The sequence below is a fragment of the Pteropus vampyrus genome, unplaced genomic scaffold (assembly GCF_000151845.1).
Source record: "Pteropus vampyrus isolate Shadow unplaced genomic scaffold, Pvam_2.0 Scaffold283, whole genome shotgun sequence".
NCBI classification, from domain to species: domain Eukaryota; kingdom Metazoa; phylum Chordata; class Mammalia; order Chiroptera; family Pteropodidae; genus Pteropus; species Pteropus vampyrus.
In genome coordinates, this window is record NW_011889064.1 from 382920 (window position 1) to 401088 (window position 18169).

Genomic DNA, 18169 nt, shown 5'->3' on the forward strand with positions numbered 1-18169 from the left:
CCAACTGTTTTGAGTCTCTACTCCTCCTACCAGTTTTTTTTTTTTAGGCAAGGCAACCCTTGATTGACCTCAAAGATTGCAAGAATCTTGTCATCTTATAATCCCTTATTTTTTTAATTTTATTTACGCCTATGGCACCTGGTCTTCCTAGGTGATCTCCCATCCAAGTACTAACCAGGCCTGACCCGGCTTAGCTTCTGAGATCAGACGGGATTGGGCTTGTTCAAGGTGGCATGGCCATAGAGGAATCCTACAAGTTTTGACGTGGCTTCTTTATGTCCTTAGTTATAAGAGTTCTAGTCTTCAGGTGGTTCTCAAGGGTGGTTGTTCTATAATATGGTCAGGACAGGAAATGATCACAATGTTTACCTACTATGCTATCTTGACCAAAGTCCAATCAAATAGTTCTTGATTTCCTACTTACTGAACAAGGAGGCACTTGTGCAATAGCAAATACAACTTGTTGCACATGGATAAATGCCTCCACAAAGGTAGAAACACAACATTAGGAAACAAGTGCAATGATTATAACAAATATCACCTGATAACTCCACTTGAATATTATTTCAAAAACAAAACAAAACAAAACAAAATGAAAATAACAAGTGTTGGCAAAGATGTGGAGAAATGGAACCCTCACACTTGCCCAAGGGAATGTAAATGGGTTAGCTGCTCCGGAAAACAGTTAAGTAGTTCTTCAATAAGTTAAACAAAGAATTACCGTATTACCCACAATTCAACAACTCAACACATAGGTATATGCACAAAAGATGTAAAAACATGTCCTTAAACAAGCAGATGTAATGTATGAATGTTCACAGCAGCACTAGCCACAATATCTAAAAGGGAAGAACAAAACAAATGCTCATCAATGGAGGAATTCATAAACAAAATAGTATGTGTATCTCTATCATATTATACATATCTATACAATATGTATTTTAGTTTTTTCCTTAGTGATTACATTAGGTATTACACTTAACATGTTTAATTAATACCTACTTAGTTTTAATAGTATATGAATATCTTCAATAGTATACAAATATAAGTATTACTTAGCTATCAAATGGAATGTGGTTCTGATATATGCTACAATGTACGTGAACCTCAAAAACATTAGGCTAAAAGAATGAGGCCAGACACAAAAGTTCACATATTGTATGATTCTGTTCATATAAAATATGCAGAATAGGTAAATCAAGAGAGGCAAAAAGCAGAGTAATATTTTGCCAAGGGCTAGGGGGAGGGGGAAATGGGGAATGACTATTTAATTAGCACACGGTTTTCTTTTGGGTGGATGAATATGTTTTGGAACTAGACAGAAATGATAGTCTCACGACAATGTGAATATACTAAATGACAATGAATTCTATGTTTTAAAAAGTTATTTTGTTCATTAAATTTTACTTTCATAAAAATTAAGTATCAGAACATAGAAAGAGATGGGAACTAAATTGGGCTTATTAGTAAAATTAAATAATTGCCATGATAAGGGTGAATCATTATGAGAGAGTGAATAGGAGAAACAATAGAAAGCCAAAAGCCTGATATAAAAAGACATGAACGCTGATACTTTGTAGGACAGTGAAGCAACTGGTAGGCATAAGGAAAGTGTATCAAAAACTAGGAGAGTCAGAAAATGAATGCTGACTTAAACTGGTTCACAACTGAGGAACCTGGATTACACTAAGGAGATTGAAATAAGCAGTATTTAAAAAAAATGAGTGCAATGATTGGGAAGGACCAACAAGTACTTAAAAGTAGTACCAGAGTTGTCATGTAAAAGGCTGCTACTCTAATTAAGGATTTGAGTAGTGATGGCCTTGTGAAAAGATGAAGCAAAAGACAGACTTTTATAAGAAATAAAAAAGTTGTAATTTGGCAATTCACTGTATAGGTGAAAGGACTGAAAGGAATCAGTTTCTAAGAACTCAAAAACTGTTAGTAAGAGGAACAATGGAATGACATTCCCTGACGAATTTTCCAAGAATTCCAAGAATTGTAAGTAAGAAGAACAATGGGAAGGGGGGTTTATTTGTGGGAGAAAAGATTGGTTTGGTGTTAGAAAGATTCATATTCTAGGCAACAAAGAAACATACATGTGTAAAGGTTTATTAAATGTTAAGGGATCCAGACTTGTACCTTACATGAAAAACCAGAAGCCAAAATTTCAGGTTTTAAACAAAATCATAATGGTAGCCATGGGACTGATGAGAAACAATGAATGATATTAAATTACTTTTTAAAATTTTCAAACATTTTCAAGTTCTAACTCAAATTTCTCAACAGTAGTAGTAAATTAAGTTTAACAATTAGACAACACTATTGCTATAGAAAGACCTGCTAAAGAATAGAAACAGGACAAGTGTTGTTCTAAACAGTACATTACAGAATTACTATAAAATACCTTATTATTAATAAAAAGGTTTTAATTCAAACAAATTAACAATATGAAACCAAGAAAATTTTTAGGCTGAGAAATATAATCCATAAATTCTAGTCTCATTTGGTTGCAATCTGTTTTATAATTGGGAAACAGTGACTTTATTTTCAGGTGCCACTTTTCCCTCATTTGTAAAATAAGCCTTTATAAGTGTTTTGCAACTCAGCACCTGTAAACTGTGCTCATATTTCAGATAGCCTAATAGAAACCACACATTTACATATGACAAAATGAATGGACCGAAAAAAAGTTCCAACTTCTTAGTTTGGGGATAAAATGGATCACTACAGCATGTTATCATGGGCTCATTTCAGCTGATGAGAAGTTCTGGCACTATATAGTAATAAATAACTATTTAACAAAAAATGGAAAGTAGTAATTATCAATATAGATTAATAAACTAATGTCTTTAAAACATGGCAGGAAATGGATTAATGTAAAAAGAATAACTTACAACAAGTATTTAGTACTTATAACATGCTATATGATGCTAGCCTTCCTTTGATGATTGAAAAAATATTCCAGAAGCACTAAGTTAGGCGATTTCTGAGGCTCTTTTATGGGTTGAACTGTGTATCTCAAAAGCTCATATACTGATGTCTGAACCCCAAGTATCTCAGAATGTGACCTTATTTAGAAACAGGGTCATTGCAGAAGTAATTCTTTAAGATGAGATCATACTAGAAGAGGGGTGGGCTCCAATCCAAAATGACTGGTTAACTTTGTAAAAAAGGGGATATTTGGGAAAGACACACACAAAGGTATGGCACCATGTAAAGAAGAAGCCAGAGATCAGGGTAATGCTTTTACAAGGCAAGGAACACCAACGACTGTCAGCAAACGTTACCACCAGAAACTAGAGCACACACTTCAAACAGATTCTTCCTCATAGTCTTCAGAAAAAAACCAATGGGCTTTTAGCCTCCAGAACTGTAAGATAATACGTTTCCATTGTTTAAGCCAACCAGTTTACGGTACCTCTTTTAGAGGAAACCAAGAGAGGCTCCTCTTACTTCTAAAATACTGAAGTTAAATGTACTTTGTTGTCAGCTTCAAAAATGTATCACAAAAAAATAAATTATAAAAATGAAGACACAGGTATGCAATTCAAGTCAGTGTACAAACCTGTAGTTCAGTAAGAACTGTTTTGTGCCTCTTGTTACATTCAATCTTTTCCACTCGTGTTTTCAGTTCTGCCAAAGTCTTATCAAATACAGCACACTGTAGTGCACACAATTTTTCTTCCAACAACCACTGTACAACCTAAAGAAATACATATTTTTTGTTATAGCAAAGAAGGCATTTCAGCAAGCAGCAAACAGTAAGTACTCTTAAAAACTAATAAGATAGTACTAATGTATTAACTAGTTTAAATGAAAAAACATGCTGGCATCCATAAAACAATGTTATCTACTGAAGTCTCCACTTCTACATATATAATATCTACCTCAAAAGAATAACATACGCAAAAAGGAGAAAATTTCCAGAGGGTGAAATTTAAAAATAATTCGAAACTAAAGTTTTAATATTTTCTTCCCATGCCTTCTATCATGATTTAAAGGAAACCAGTTAAAGGAAAAGACAAGTTTTTTTAAATTTCTAATCTGTTGCAGATAATATTTTTGTGAGACACTAAGAAGTCACTGCACTATAAAATTTCTATAAAACATTTCTAAATGCCTACTCACAATTTCCATATTTATTTCATTATGGACCCCTAACAAAAGAATACAGAGAGCCTGTCCACAGACCATACATGAATAACACTGTTCTAGAGGAGCAAACTCTTGGTACACACAAAAGTATTCAAAATTCTTTCACAAAGCTTTTTCATATTTCTAACAGCTTTATAAATTAAATAAACATTACTTACCACCATAATCAATTTAAAAAGACTGGGGGGGGAAAGTCACTTTTTTCATTGCCTTACTATTCCTTTTTCTAGTATGGATATTTATACTGTATCTTAGTAGAAAAATATTGATCTACAACCTAGATTATTTATAACTTCATCATTAAATCTACAAGGCCTTGAAAAATTAATTTCACCTGAGTTTCATATTCTTCTCTTTAAAAGTTATTTGTCATTAACATTTGTGAAAATGTTTTGAAAAATATATTAAATACTGTATATTTTCAGTTCTACTCTCTAGTTTAGCAGATTGGGACTCTCCTCCCCTTTTTAGGGAAAGGGGAGGAGAGTCCCAAAGTCATATCATACTCTAAATATTTTCTTCTCCTATTCCTTCTAAAGCCTTGTCCCAACCATCTTTAACACTAAGCCTAAAGTACTTAACAAAGATTTTAGAATATAAGGACTTACAACCATGAAACCAACTTATTATAATGATTAAAATGTTAACATATAAGACTCTAATGTTTCCACTAAAGTTCGATAAAAAAATTGCGAAAAATAATATTCAGTTTTGTTACTAAAGCAAATAAAAAGAAATCATCTCTCTCTTCCATTTCGATAATTACTACTGGACCCTAAAAAATATGTAGCTTTTGAAAAGGGTTAGAAGGAATTTTAAAATTAAATTATTAAGGATAATAAACTCAACCACTTCTTCAAGTTTTCTTTTTCTGTGAAAAATCTGAATATGTCAGTAACATACAGAATAATTTCAAAACCTAAAAGAATAAAGACGGTACTATTTACTTAATATGACTTTTTAACTTATATTCTATAGCACCTTTTGTAGCTTCTGGTTAATATCTCCTTTGGCTGTAATCTTTACTTGAAATTCTGCTTCATATTCTTCTTCCATATATCGACGGCGTTTGGACTGTACATTGTCCATGTCCTCTGATTTAGAACGTTTTCTTCTAGAAAATTCAACTGAGAACAACAAGTATAATGATCAGTCTGGTGTTTTTATTATAAACCTTTAATGTCTATTCTCCATTTTCAGCAAAATATTATTTGTAGCTATCAAAATAGCATTCTCGATCATTCTACATTTTTTGAGATCAGAAAAGGAGACAGGTAGCTTTCAGCTTTAAACGTGAAACAATTTTCAATATGATATAAATAAGAACTTCTTAATGGCTAAGCAATGTACAATGAAAACTTAAAACATTCTAGCCCTGAAATCATATTAAGATGGAGAATCAACAAAAATATGATCATGAGAAGAAATCATCTCATATTCATTCCCTTCGCTGAATTTTGTATTGCACATGAATCCTGATAAACTACAGTATCCACTCTCATGTCACCGATTTCTAACAACTGTGTATAGTTTTATTTAATCCCTACTCCTGAGTAAATTTAGAAAAAATTCTTACTTAATCATCAGCCTTAGGAAAATAACAATAATAGTTATTCTTAACATATCCTAATGAATTTCAAATATATAAAAATAATAAAATTAATGTCATTATAAAAGTAAATTTAGTAAAGCACAGCTATTCAAAGATCTTCACTTACTTGTAACATCCATGAGATCATAAACAAAATTTTATCTGGTTTCTTTTTCAATATATAAAAAGTGAAAATACTAAAATCTCCACACTTATTAAAGGCAAATGACCTTATTATGTGACCATATCTATCCTGCTCCACTACACTCTATATCCATATCTATGTGTCTATTTTTTAAATCTAATTCTATTCCATGATTTCTCTTGTAATCACAACATACATACTCACCCATGGAGAGCAGTATGACAGGAAGAGTTACAGAACCCAGGTTTTCTAACTTCCAGTCCAGTGATCTTCCTATAAACCTAACGACACTCAATCTCTCATCATTTCCCTTTCCATGAAGCTTAAGAACCTTAGATAAACTAGGACATATACTTCCATTCACTTATATCACCTCAGACAAAATTCTTACAGTCCCATGCTCTAAACATAAATCTAAAATAATTTCTCTCAAGATGGTCAAATAATTAGTACCTTACTAAATGTTAAGCTTAAATCTTTCTTATGAAACAATGAAAAGTATAAATAAACAAAATAAACACTGAAGTTTATAAAATAATTAATACTTTCAAAGATCCTTGGGTTAGCCATCAACCAAATGATTTAACAGTGGCTTACTTAAATTGCAAAGTTTTACAATCATCTTGTGGACAGAAAAGTATATTGCACAGCCTTAAAAACAGAAACAGTGAATTAGTATTTTTTAAACTAGAATAGTTTTTTGTACATAATTACTTTTCTCAGAAGGTCTTTCATCTTCATGTGTCACTTGCTCTTCTTCCTCAGGTTTGCGGTCCTTTTCATTACTTTCTACTTCTGTAACAAAAAAAGAAAAGGAAATTTTACTTCTATTAGAATTCATAACATCTCATTATAATTTACACATTTGGTGGAACTATCCAGTTAATAATCTTTATGAAATCAGAGTCTCGAAATGTGAAATTTTACGACTACAAAGGGAGCATGAACTGGTATAAATAAATGACCAAGTCCACTTTCAAATGTTCCTACAAATTCATAATAAACTCCTAACATGGAAAAAAATTAATAGTACAGATTTTTAAAACAAAATCTTTCTTAGTACTTTACTGTCACCAATCAATAAAATGTGAAAATAATAAAGCACTTGAACTCCTTATATTCAATTACTAATACTAAAACAGTGGTTGTGTCAATTATAAAAGATTACAAACTGGCAAACCACTGTCAAAACACCAATATGTGACCAGACATCATTATGTTACTTCAATGGTTATGAGACAGTTCATAAAAGAGAATAGAAAAGATATCCTAAAGATAATGAAGATTTTACTTAGAAGTAATAGCGACTTTGATACCAGTGCCAACAACTGAGCTAGGCGCTGGACATATATTACTTCATATTCTTAATATAATTCTACACTGTACACAGCATTTTTGCCATCATACGGATGAAGAAACTGTTCAGAAAGGTGATTTTCACAAGATGCATATAAAATATAACAAAAAATGCTACCAAAATATATTGCTAAAAATGTCTACACAGTTGCATTGCTACAACAGATAAAATCCCAAAGGTATCAAGAAATAGCCTTTGGTGAATCAATCTGCATCTCTTCAACTAACTTAGTCATTATATGGGAAAGAAGAATAAATCTTTAATATGTTTGGGTTTCTATTTTATCCTCTTGCACACTAATTCTGGCTCCCAGCAGCTTCAAAAAAGCATGCTATTATTTTATCATATTCTACACCAAAATTTAAAAACTCACAAAGTATATAGCACTATATAAAGATTCTGATATGGCATTTCTGCTCCGAACACCAGGGTTTTAATCCAAACAGCCCTGATGGTAGAAAGTGAAGATTAAAAAAACTTAAAAGACCTTGTAGGTGAAAACAGGCAGAAGCCAGGATCATTTAAGGCTTTTACAAATGTGTTTTTCACACTAAAACAATAAAAATGTAAAAAGTGACTATAGTAAAATAAAACAAAAAAGCTAACAGGACATAAAAGATTACTAAAACTATTTTTAAACTTTAAAATAAATTAATATTAGAAAATTAAACTTCATTTACAACCCTATGCTTATTAGAAATGTTTTAAGATCTTATTTGAACTCAGGGGAAGTGTTGATGAACTCAGTGAGAACTTTAAAAAGAGATAGGAAACATAAAAATGGAGATAGAAAACATAAAAAAGAACCAGTCAGAAATGAAGAATACATTAGAGGGAACCAACACTAGATTAAATGAAGTAGAGGATCAAATCAATGATTTAGAAAGTAAGGTAGCAGAAAACACCCAATCAGAACAGAACAAGAAAAAAAATACAAAAATTAAGGATAGTTTAGGAGGCCAAGTGCAGCACCAACATTCACATGAAGGTGAAGAGGGCGAGCAAGGGATTGAAAACCTTTTTGAAAAAATAATGATGGAAAACTTCCCTATCTTGGCATAAAAAATACACATATAAGCCCAGGAAGCACAGAGTTCCAAACAAGATGAACCCAAATAGGCCCACACCAAGATCTGTCACAATTAAAAATCAAAGGTTAAAGACAAGGAGAGAATCTTAAAAGCGGCAAGAGAAAAGCAATTAATTACCTACAAGGAAGTTCCTTGTAGGTAAGACTGTCAACTGATTTTTCAACAGAAATTTTGCAGGTCAGAAGAGACTGGCATGAAATATTCAATGTGATGAAAAGCAAGGACCTACAACCAAGATTACTCTACCCAGCAAGGCTATCCTTTAAAATCCAAGGAGAGATAAAGGGCTTCCCAGACAAGAAAAAAGCGAAAGGAGTTCATCGATGCCAAACCAGTATTACAAGAAATGTTAGAAAGACTACTTTAATAATAAAAAGAAAATACCAAAATTATGAATAAAAAAAATGGCAATAGCTACATATTTATCAACAATTACTTCAAACATAAATGGATTAAATGCTCCAATCAAAAGATAAAGTGGCTGAATGGATAAGAAAACAAGACACTCCTCATATACACTGCCTACAAGAGACTCACTTCAGATTGAAAGACACACAGACTGAAAGTAAAGGGATGAAAAAAGATGGTTCGTGAAAATGGAAACAAATAAAAAATCTAGGATAGCAATAATTATAACAGACAAAACGGACTTTAAAACAAAGGCTATAACAAGAGACAAAGAAGGATCCAGTAATCTTACTTCTTGGTATTTACCCAGAGAAACCCGAAACACTACTTTGAAGGGACATGTGAATATATATATATTCACTGCAGTATTATTTATAACAGCCGAGATATGGAGGCAACCTAGATGGTCATCAATGGATGGATGAAGAAGAGTAGTACGTACATATAATGGAATACTATTCAGCCATAAAAAAGAATGAAATCTTACCAACCACAACATGGATAGGGTATTGTGCTGAGTAGGGTAAATCAGATAAAGACAAATGTTAGATTATTTCACTTACATGTGGAATTTAAAGAACAAAAATAAAAAAACAAATGTAAACTAACTCAGGTACAAAGAACAACTTGATGATAGCCAGATAGATTAAAGGGGGGTTGAGGGTATGGAGATAAAGGAAATGGGATTAAGACGTTCAAATTGGTAGTTACAAAATAGTCATGGGGATGTATAGTATAAGGAATACAGTCAATAATACTGTAATAACTATATACGGTTCAGATGTGTTCTGGATTTATCGGGATAAATGTCTAATCACTATGCTGTATACCTGAAACTAATATTGTATACCAGCTGTAATAGAAAAAAATTTTAATTAAAAAAATAAGTCAGGGCATAAAAAAAATTACTCTTTTCTAGTAGTTCTTGTTTTTCAAGAGGTCTTACTATTCCTTAAAGTATCCTACCACACTTGACCTTTAAAAATACACTTTTTAAAATTTTCTGATAAAACTTATTATAGTTTGTCTTGTTTCTAATCTCTTATCCATACAAAAAATAATAAATTTAACTGGGAAAAAGAAAATCTCATCTTTCAACCCCAGTTTCAATCAAATGAAAATTTGTTTTGTTCTCTTGTAGAATGCAGACTCATTACAACACATTTTTCTCTATACGGTATATAGTTTTTCAAATCTTCTTGATTTTAATACTGAAAATGAATTTTGAGTTTCCCAGTCTCCAGAGTTTCTAGACACACAGAGATATTGGGCTGCTAGAAATGAAGGTTTACATAGTCTTTATATAGCAAATCGTCATACCACCCGAGAACAAAATTAGCCATGGTTCCCAACAGGGTAAGTGCAAGTCAGATCATTCAAAACACAGCAGAGCCAACTAGCCTGGTTTTAGTTTGCCTCTTTTATGCATGTTAACTCTCTCTTGTCTTATAGATGTCGTATCAAATTTAGCTTGAGATTCCTTCATTTTACTCAAAACCGCCTCCTATCACCCAATTTCCATTTCCCAGATAGGCTTAGAGAATATGACTGGATTCTCAACTCAAATCAAAACACTCATTGGGATTTCAGAATAGACAGAATTAAAACTTATGCTCAAGTTTATTTAATGGAAAGAACCTGGGTTTCTATCAAAAGGGGTAAGACACTATATACTTCTTTAATTTTTTTGTTCCCAAAGTCTCTAGAGAATCTGAGTGGACCTCCTTCAACCCAGAATAATAACCAAAGGCCCTTGTACATAGACATTTTTATATATAATTTCAAGTAGTTCCTAGGACTTCTGAAACTCATCTAAATGATTAGATTCAGACTGACGTTTTTAAGAATCTGTCTTCATTCACAGATAATTTTTGCTATAATTCCTCTGGTATTGAGTATAGCCTCATTACAAGTTGACACGTTTTAATATACAGTTCTATGTGTGGTATTTTTTCAATCGGATTAGACAGTAAGCTCACTAAGAGTAGGTGCCACATCTTGTAGTTTTGGTAAAGACCTGAGATAAAATAGATGTTTAATATCTATCTGATGGCCATATCTAAAAACTTTGGTAAAGACCTGAGACAAAATAGATGTTTAATATCTATCTGATGGTCGTATCTAAATAAGCGTCTATTAAATAAAGATAGAAAAAGTGTGTTGTAGAGGATTAGAAAACACAATTTACATTAGGGAGTTAATTTCTCATTTTCAGAATTATACTTTATAGAACTTTACTCCAAGGAAATATGGACAAAACTGTTGCTTTGGATCAAGAGTTGGCAACTATTTTTTATTTAATCAATGATAAACAATTTATAATATGTGAACAAGTAGGTCTGCTTTGTTCCAATAAAACTTTATTAACAAAAACAGACAGGGCTGATAGGTCATAGTTTGCCAATCCCTGCCTTAGATTATTGGCTCTATGAGAACATTTTTAAAAAAATTCTATAGATTAATTAAAAACAATATATTAGAAAAATGGGCAAAGGAGATGAAGAGGCATTTATAGATAAGGAAATATAAATGTCCTATAAACATGTAAAGAGTCTCAACCACACAAGACATAGCAGAAAAATGTGGCACTAGTGGTAATGTGACTTTTCTATAAATTTTTTGAAGTTATACTTAACTTAGACAAAGTTCCAAATAATATGTTGTGTAGTAAATTTCTGTGCTCCTTTTAAAGCAAAACTCGGGGACGGGGTAGCGGGGGAGTTATATTTTACTGTGTCTAATTCTTTTCTCATTCTCTCTGAAATCCAATCTAAATTAGGCTTTCAATTCCACTGCCCCTTATAAAGGTCACAAATGACACCCAGGTCATTAAATATTTTTCTTTCATCTTACTTGAACAAGTAGCAACATTTGATATATAAAGAGTTAACTACTATACCTTTATCCTTGGAACACTCTCTTTCTTTGACTTCTAAGACAACAAAATCTGTTTTTCTTTCTACCTGAAGAGCTGATCTTGATTGCTTTCCTTTGGTGGTTATTCCTTATCTCCCTAACCTTCAAACACTAGAATGCCAAGAGCTCAGTTTTTAGATCTCCTCTCATCTCCATTTATACTCAACTCTTAGATGATCTCATCTTGTTACTCAACTTCAACTAATGTCTATATGCTATCTACACATCTACTCCCAAACTCTAGATTGTCCAAGCCTCTGCCTTGAAATTCAGACATATATCTAACTTGGGCAACGATAGTCATTTGAAACTTATCTTCCTCCTATACTTCCTTTCCAAAATCTGCTTCATTCTTCGTCTTCCTCAACTGTGAAAAGAAAAATCTGCAACTTCCACACCAACGTAAGTAATAAGAGGTTTCACAAAGAAAATCTAAATACATAAGAAAAAGCTGAATATAAATGGGTGGAAAAAATAATTTCACTGAAAACTTAATAGTGACAACAAATTATTAAATTTTAATTGACTAACCCATGGCAATTCTGTCACTACTGACCTAGAGCAAAAATAGACAAAAATCTGGATTCTACTCCTATGCAATTATCCTCATTAGTATTTATGCTCATTTTATTTTTCTTAAATACCCAATGAACAGGGAAAAATAAATCAACCACAATTTTTTTTAATCTGAAATTAAATCTGTAAGGAAACCATATCAGAATTTAATATAAAATCTGTTTTATTCTGAAACAGATTTTTCTCAACAATATTAATAGCAATGTTTAAAATAGAAAAGAGCAAATGAAGGAGAGCCCTCGCTCCTATTTCTCCATAAGAAATACAATGAGTAGGATGAAAAAGAGAAAAAAATGGATAAAGTAGTAGCTCAAAAGCTAAGGAGAGCCTCGAGAGGAAGGGATTGTTTGTTTAAGAGGTCATCCAAGTGTGAGAGAATAAAGACCAAAACATGAACACCAATGTCACTTCACTGAGAACAATTAGGCGGGGGCTGGTAAAGTGGAAATCGAAATTCAATAAAGTTAAAGAGTAAATAGCAAGAGCAGGAATGATGCTAGTTTTGTTAACATAATTTGAAAAATGGCTCTACAAGAAGAGGAAAGAGTGGTACCTAGAGGAGAGTACATGGTATGGAGGGGATATGGAAGGTATAACTAATATGTGTACCTCCTCTAGTGTTGTTTGAACTTTCCCAGAGAGAAATCTTTAGACTCTGATTTTAATCATTTAGTAAGTATCAGTTATTATATCCTATTATGTAACAATAGTATAGTGTCTTCAGGCCTATAAGGTCTATCTGCAATACTTTCTCAGGTCTTTCTTCTATCTTTGTAAAATTAAAACTGCTTTTTCTATTTGCTTTCTGTTGCTGCTCAGACCCATCATAACTACTATATTTAAAACAAATTTGCTAAAGAAGTGCCTAAAATAATAGAGATTTCCTATTAGTACTGCACATAAACGTTAACAGAGAAAGAGCCAGATCTCAGTACTTCAATTTATAATTTTGGTTTGAAAACATTAAAAGTTAGTCAAGAATAAAGAATCTGATGAAAGTAACACCTGAGCAGGTACAAAGTAACAAATATGACATGTAACAAATTTGGCTACCATATTAAAAAAACAGCATATAGTTTAAGTACCGATGAAGAAATTATACTTCAACCCACTAATTTTCTTAGGGGAAAGAACAAAAAAATAAAAGTTTAGTTACTGGCTAAGAAATTAAATCTTATCACTGACCTTACTCTGCTAATAGCATACAATCAGATAAGAGTCTAAAAGTAACCAAAAATAAACTCAATTGAGAATTTTTGAAGTATGCAATGTGGATGGCTTAATATTAATATCTGCATTTTATAGCACTGTGTGGGAGGGATGGTCTCCAATATCAAGATTCTGACATAAAAGTAAAATGTATAAACTCATTAAATAAGCTACAATTTACTAAGGACTTGTCCCAGTGTCACTCTCTACATAAATACTTTTTGAATGAAGTTCACTCTAAGTATTATTAACTATTATCTTTCCAAAATGTAAGTTTCATATCATTCTCCTCTGTTTGAAATCATTCAGTGGCTCCCTTGTGCTATCAGAATGCTTTAAACACTGTAACAAAGGTCCTCTATAATATACTTCTCTTATATTACCAATTATTCATCTACTCCACAAATATTTACTGAACACTTAACTGTAACCCAGGCATGATTTTGGCCTGATGGTGGTGGCTCAGTACAAGAGTGACAGCAGTGAAGACAAGAAGAAACTGGATTCTAGAGCTATTCTGGAAGGTAAAGCCAACAGGATTTCCTGAGGGGTTGGATATAGGATATAAAGGGAAAAGCAATGGCTCCAAGGTTTTGGCCTAAGCAAGTAGGATAAAGCTGCCATTAACAGGCAGCTTTATCTTCATTAAAACTCTATGTTATACAGACAGTGAAAGGCGAGTGCTTTCAGGAATACATCTTATAGTCTCATAAAGTCACTCTCCTCTAAACTTCCATAAGACCAATTTAACATTATTACTGTATTTACAGCTTTGCATTTAATGGTCTAGGTTTTAATTCTTGTCTGCATCCTGAGGGCAAGCACTAAATTTTATCTTTAAATCCCCAGAACCAAAGCGAGCCTGGCCTGTTTCATCAGAGATGTTTACTGAATGAATAAATGCTCTTGGGAAATGGAAGTCATCTTTTAATAATAAAAAATGTCTACCTCCAAAAGCTGGTATGATACGTTGGGGGAAGAAGGGAGGAGCGGGGAATCCTATGTCTCCTAGGCCTGCCTCATTTTTTTTTTCTTTGAACAAACTAGAAACCAGATGCTATGTTTCATGCTATAAGGTCACTCCTCTCACAGAGTTCTAAGAGAACATGCTACAACGAGAACATAAAGATACTTACTCATGCCTGTCTGAAAGGAGCTGAGAAAGTTTCATATAGGAATCTTTGCGTTTGACCATGAAAGCAAAGTAGGATTTTTCTCATTCTCTCCTTTTTCTCTAGAGATTTAGGTTATAGAGGGATCATTCAGAAAATGAGAGGGAAGAGAGTAGGTTGGGTAAAATCAAGATGGCTGAGGAAGCAAATGGATGATGTCTTCATCAAATAGATAATCAGGCGTCAAGGTTTCTGGCTTCCAGTAATGGTGATGTCATTCCCCAAACAAAGAATATTAAAAGAATCAGATGTCAATGGGAAAATTAATTACCATATGTGATTTCTAACACTTGAAGCAAATAAATAGTAGGCTTTTATATTCTACACTTTGGTTGCTAAGTGATAGCAAGAACAATTGCTAGAATTTTGATCAATTATGCACTGACTTGACATTGTTATCTCATAGTGATATGTTAGTCCATCTTATCTCTTTTCCTAGACTTTAAGCCCCTTAAGGGCAAGGGACATATATTCTTACTTTATTTCTCTTTTTAGCACTTCACACAATGCTGCTCACAGAATGGATTGTATACTTTGTAATTGAATTCTGTGAAGTTAAAAGAATCTATGAAGTTAAGAGAATATTCTAATCACCATCGTTCTCAACTTTCTCTGCAACTAAAATTTAAAATTTCAAGTGTTATGTTAAACAGTTTATTAAATCTAATAAAAAAAAATTTAATTTAAATGATATGCTAACCTGGAGAGCATGTCTCATTTTGTGATATAACTTCAGGCTCATCTTTTTCACCTGAAATATCTTCTTCATCAGAGAGAACCAAAAAGGCTTCCTTTGGCAAACTCTCACTACTTTCTTGTTTAGATGGTGAACCAAAAGAACCTTCCATCTTCTCTTCCATATCTGGATTTGTTTCGTCAATTGGAAGGAGACAAGTTTTAGAGAAGCAACTAAGTTCATCTTCAGCAGGTGCAAGCTTTTCCAAAATAGGAATAATTTCATCTGTCTCCATAGAATCTGTATTTTCTAAGATATTCTCATTTTTGTCATCTTTTAAAACATTTTCACTAATGGTTTCTGCAAGGTCTGTAGAATTTTCATCTTCATTCTTTTTACTTTGGTCAATTTCCATACTGCTAGATATAGCCTCCTCTCCAAGAGTAGGTTCTGTGATAGCATCTTCTTCTACCTTCTTTTCATTTTTGGGAGGTAGATCTGAACAAATAATTCTATCATCTGTTTCTAGAGTTTCTTTATCAGCATCAATATTACTATCAGCTTTATTCTGCTCATCAAATGAGAAAATGTGGTCTAACTTTTCATCATCTCCATTTTTCTCAAGAAAATCATCACCTTTATTGCTAGTAGGTTCTGTAATGTCAGTTTCAGGAACTGGTTCACAAAGTAGTAGAGAAGTTGGTTCAAACATAGGATCAAAGGCTGATTCAGAAGTTGGTTTATCAGAAGTTGGTTTATCAGAAGTTGTTTCATCAGCAACTGGATCACCAGAGGCCAAAACACCAGAGGTCAGCTCACCAGAAGCCAGCTCACCAGAGGCTGGATCATCAGAGGCCACTATTCCAGAGGCTAAGTCGTCAGAGGCCAGATCACTGGAGATTGTTTCACTGGAGACTGGTTCACCATCAACTGGTTCACTAGAGACCAGTTCATCAGAGACCGGTTCACCAGACATCGGTTCACTGGAGACTGGATCACCAGAGGCTGGATCACCAGAGGCTGACTCACCAGAGACTGGTTCACCAGAGATCGACTCACCAGAGACAGGATCACCAGAGACTGGATTATCAGAGGTGGGATCACCAAAGGTGGAATCACAAGAGGTGGGATCAGCAGAAGCAGGCTCAGGAGAGGTGGGATCACCAGAGGTGGGATCACAAGCAGTGGAATCACTAGAGGTTAATATTTCAGAAGCCAGATCTCCAGAGGTCAAATCTCCAGAGGCTGTATCTCCAGTTGCCAGATCACCAGAGGCTGGATCACCAGAAGCTGGTTCAGCAGTCAGTTTAGAGACTAGTTCAGAAGTTATATTATTAGGAGACAAAGGTGCACATGTTAAATCATCATCTGGTTTGTTTTTTACATTAACATTTAAGGTACAAGGTGTTTCCTTCCATTCTGATTTTTTTTCAGGGTCAAAACAAAGTTCTTCAATGCCATTCACCTCGTCCTTGTCATTAATATAATCCATATTTTCCAAAGGTGAGGTTGGGTCCAAATCCCCATTTTCATGGTTGCCATTTAACAGCTTGACATCAGTTTTCAACAGTTCTTCTTTGACCTTGTACACTGCTTCAAGTTGTTGACGATCGCTCACCCTCATTGTTTTTCGAGCCTTAAAGACTTTTTTCTGAGGTTCTTCTATACTATCCATTTTGAATCTTTAAAGAGAGAGAGAAAAAGAATTTAATCACTGAAACAGAAGCCATCTAGTTACAGACTTACTGTAAATTGATCTTATAAGCAAGTAGCACTTCATGTAATTTTGAAACAATGACATACGGAAAGCATAATAATCCTTCCTATATGTTAATTTTCATATTTATTGGATTTATGTAATATGAAATTGATAACACAGGTACAGTCCATAAAAGATCAATTACTGGAAGTATTAGAAAAAAGTAACTAGTTTGTAGTTTGCATTCTCAGTAATCTACCAGATTCAAAGTCTGATGGTGATATATAGGCATAAGTAAGTAGGTGGAAGTAAAAAAGTAGATGGAGAAAGAAAAATAAAAGTATAAGAGAATAAAAACAGTAGGGGAATGGGAAAGAGGCATAAAGATAAGGAAAAAAGGAGGGAAAATTAAGGAACACATATGAAAGATATTTATAATAAGGCATATCTAGATTAACAGAACTGTAAATATATTAGTAAGAGATTGTCATCAAGAAAGTGAAAATGCAAACTCACATGAAAGAGGGAAATATCTGCAAATCATATATTTGCAAATAACATACATGAGAACTTGCATCTAAAAAATATAAAATACCCCTAAAACTGAATAACAAAAACAAAAGTTTTATATGGGCAAAAAACCTGAATGGACATTTCTCTAAAAGATATACAAATAGTCAATAAACCAATAGTCAATAAGCAATAAACATGAAAAGATGCTCAACATCATTAGTCATCAGAGAAATGCAATGAAAACCACAATGATATAACATTTCACACACAGCAGATGGCTATAATCAAAGAGAAAAACATACTGGCAAGGACACGGACAAATTGGAACTCTCACACAATGGTGATGGGACTGTAAAATGGTACAGCTGCTCTGTCTGGAAAAGAGTTGGCAGTTCCTCAAGACGTTAAACAATAATCATTACTTTTCTATCTTTCCTTTTTTGTAAGGTATGTATGTAAAGCTATAAATTTCCTTTAGCACTACTTGAGCTGCATCTCACATTTTAATGTGTCATATTTTCATTGTTCTGTTAAAACATTTTCTAGTTTCTGTTGTAATTTCTTTCACCAATGAGATATTTAGAAGGAAGTTTCTTAAAAACAAGTAATACATTATGGCCATTTGAAACTTATTAAAAATATACATGGTTTCATATTC

General features: G+C 33.1%; 1 protein-coding gene and 1 pseudogene across 2 annotated transcripts in view; both read right to left on the reverse strand.

Moving 5' to 3' along the window:
- ATF7IP (activating transcription factor 7 interacting protein) overlaps positions 1 to 18169 on the reverse strand; it is a 104237-nt gene that overhangs the window by 44599 nt on the left and 41469 nt on the right. For both annotated transcript variants that reach the window (XM_011375984.2, XM_023520898.1), the window contains exons 2-5: positions 15324 to 16981; positions 6609 to 6689; positions 5140 to 5285; positions 3569 to 3706 (exon numbers count right to left, since the gene is read on the reverse strand). In XM_011375984.2, coding sequence (XP_011374286.1) covers positions 3569 to 3706; positions 5140 to 5285; positions 6609 to 6689; positions 15324 to 16974 — 2016 coding nt within the window. In that variant the 5' untranslated portion in view covers positions 16975 to 16981. The remainder of the gene's footprint in view (positions 1 to 3568; positions 3707 to 5139; positions 5286 to 6608; positions 6690 to 15323; positions 16982 to 18169) is intronic.
- Positions 127 to 245, reverse strand: LOC111729824 (annotated as a pseudogene).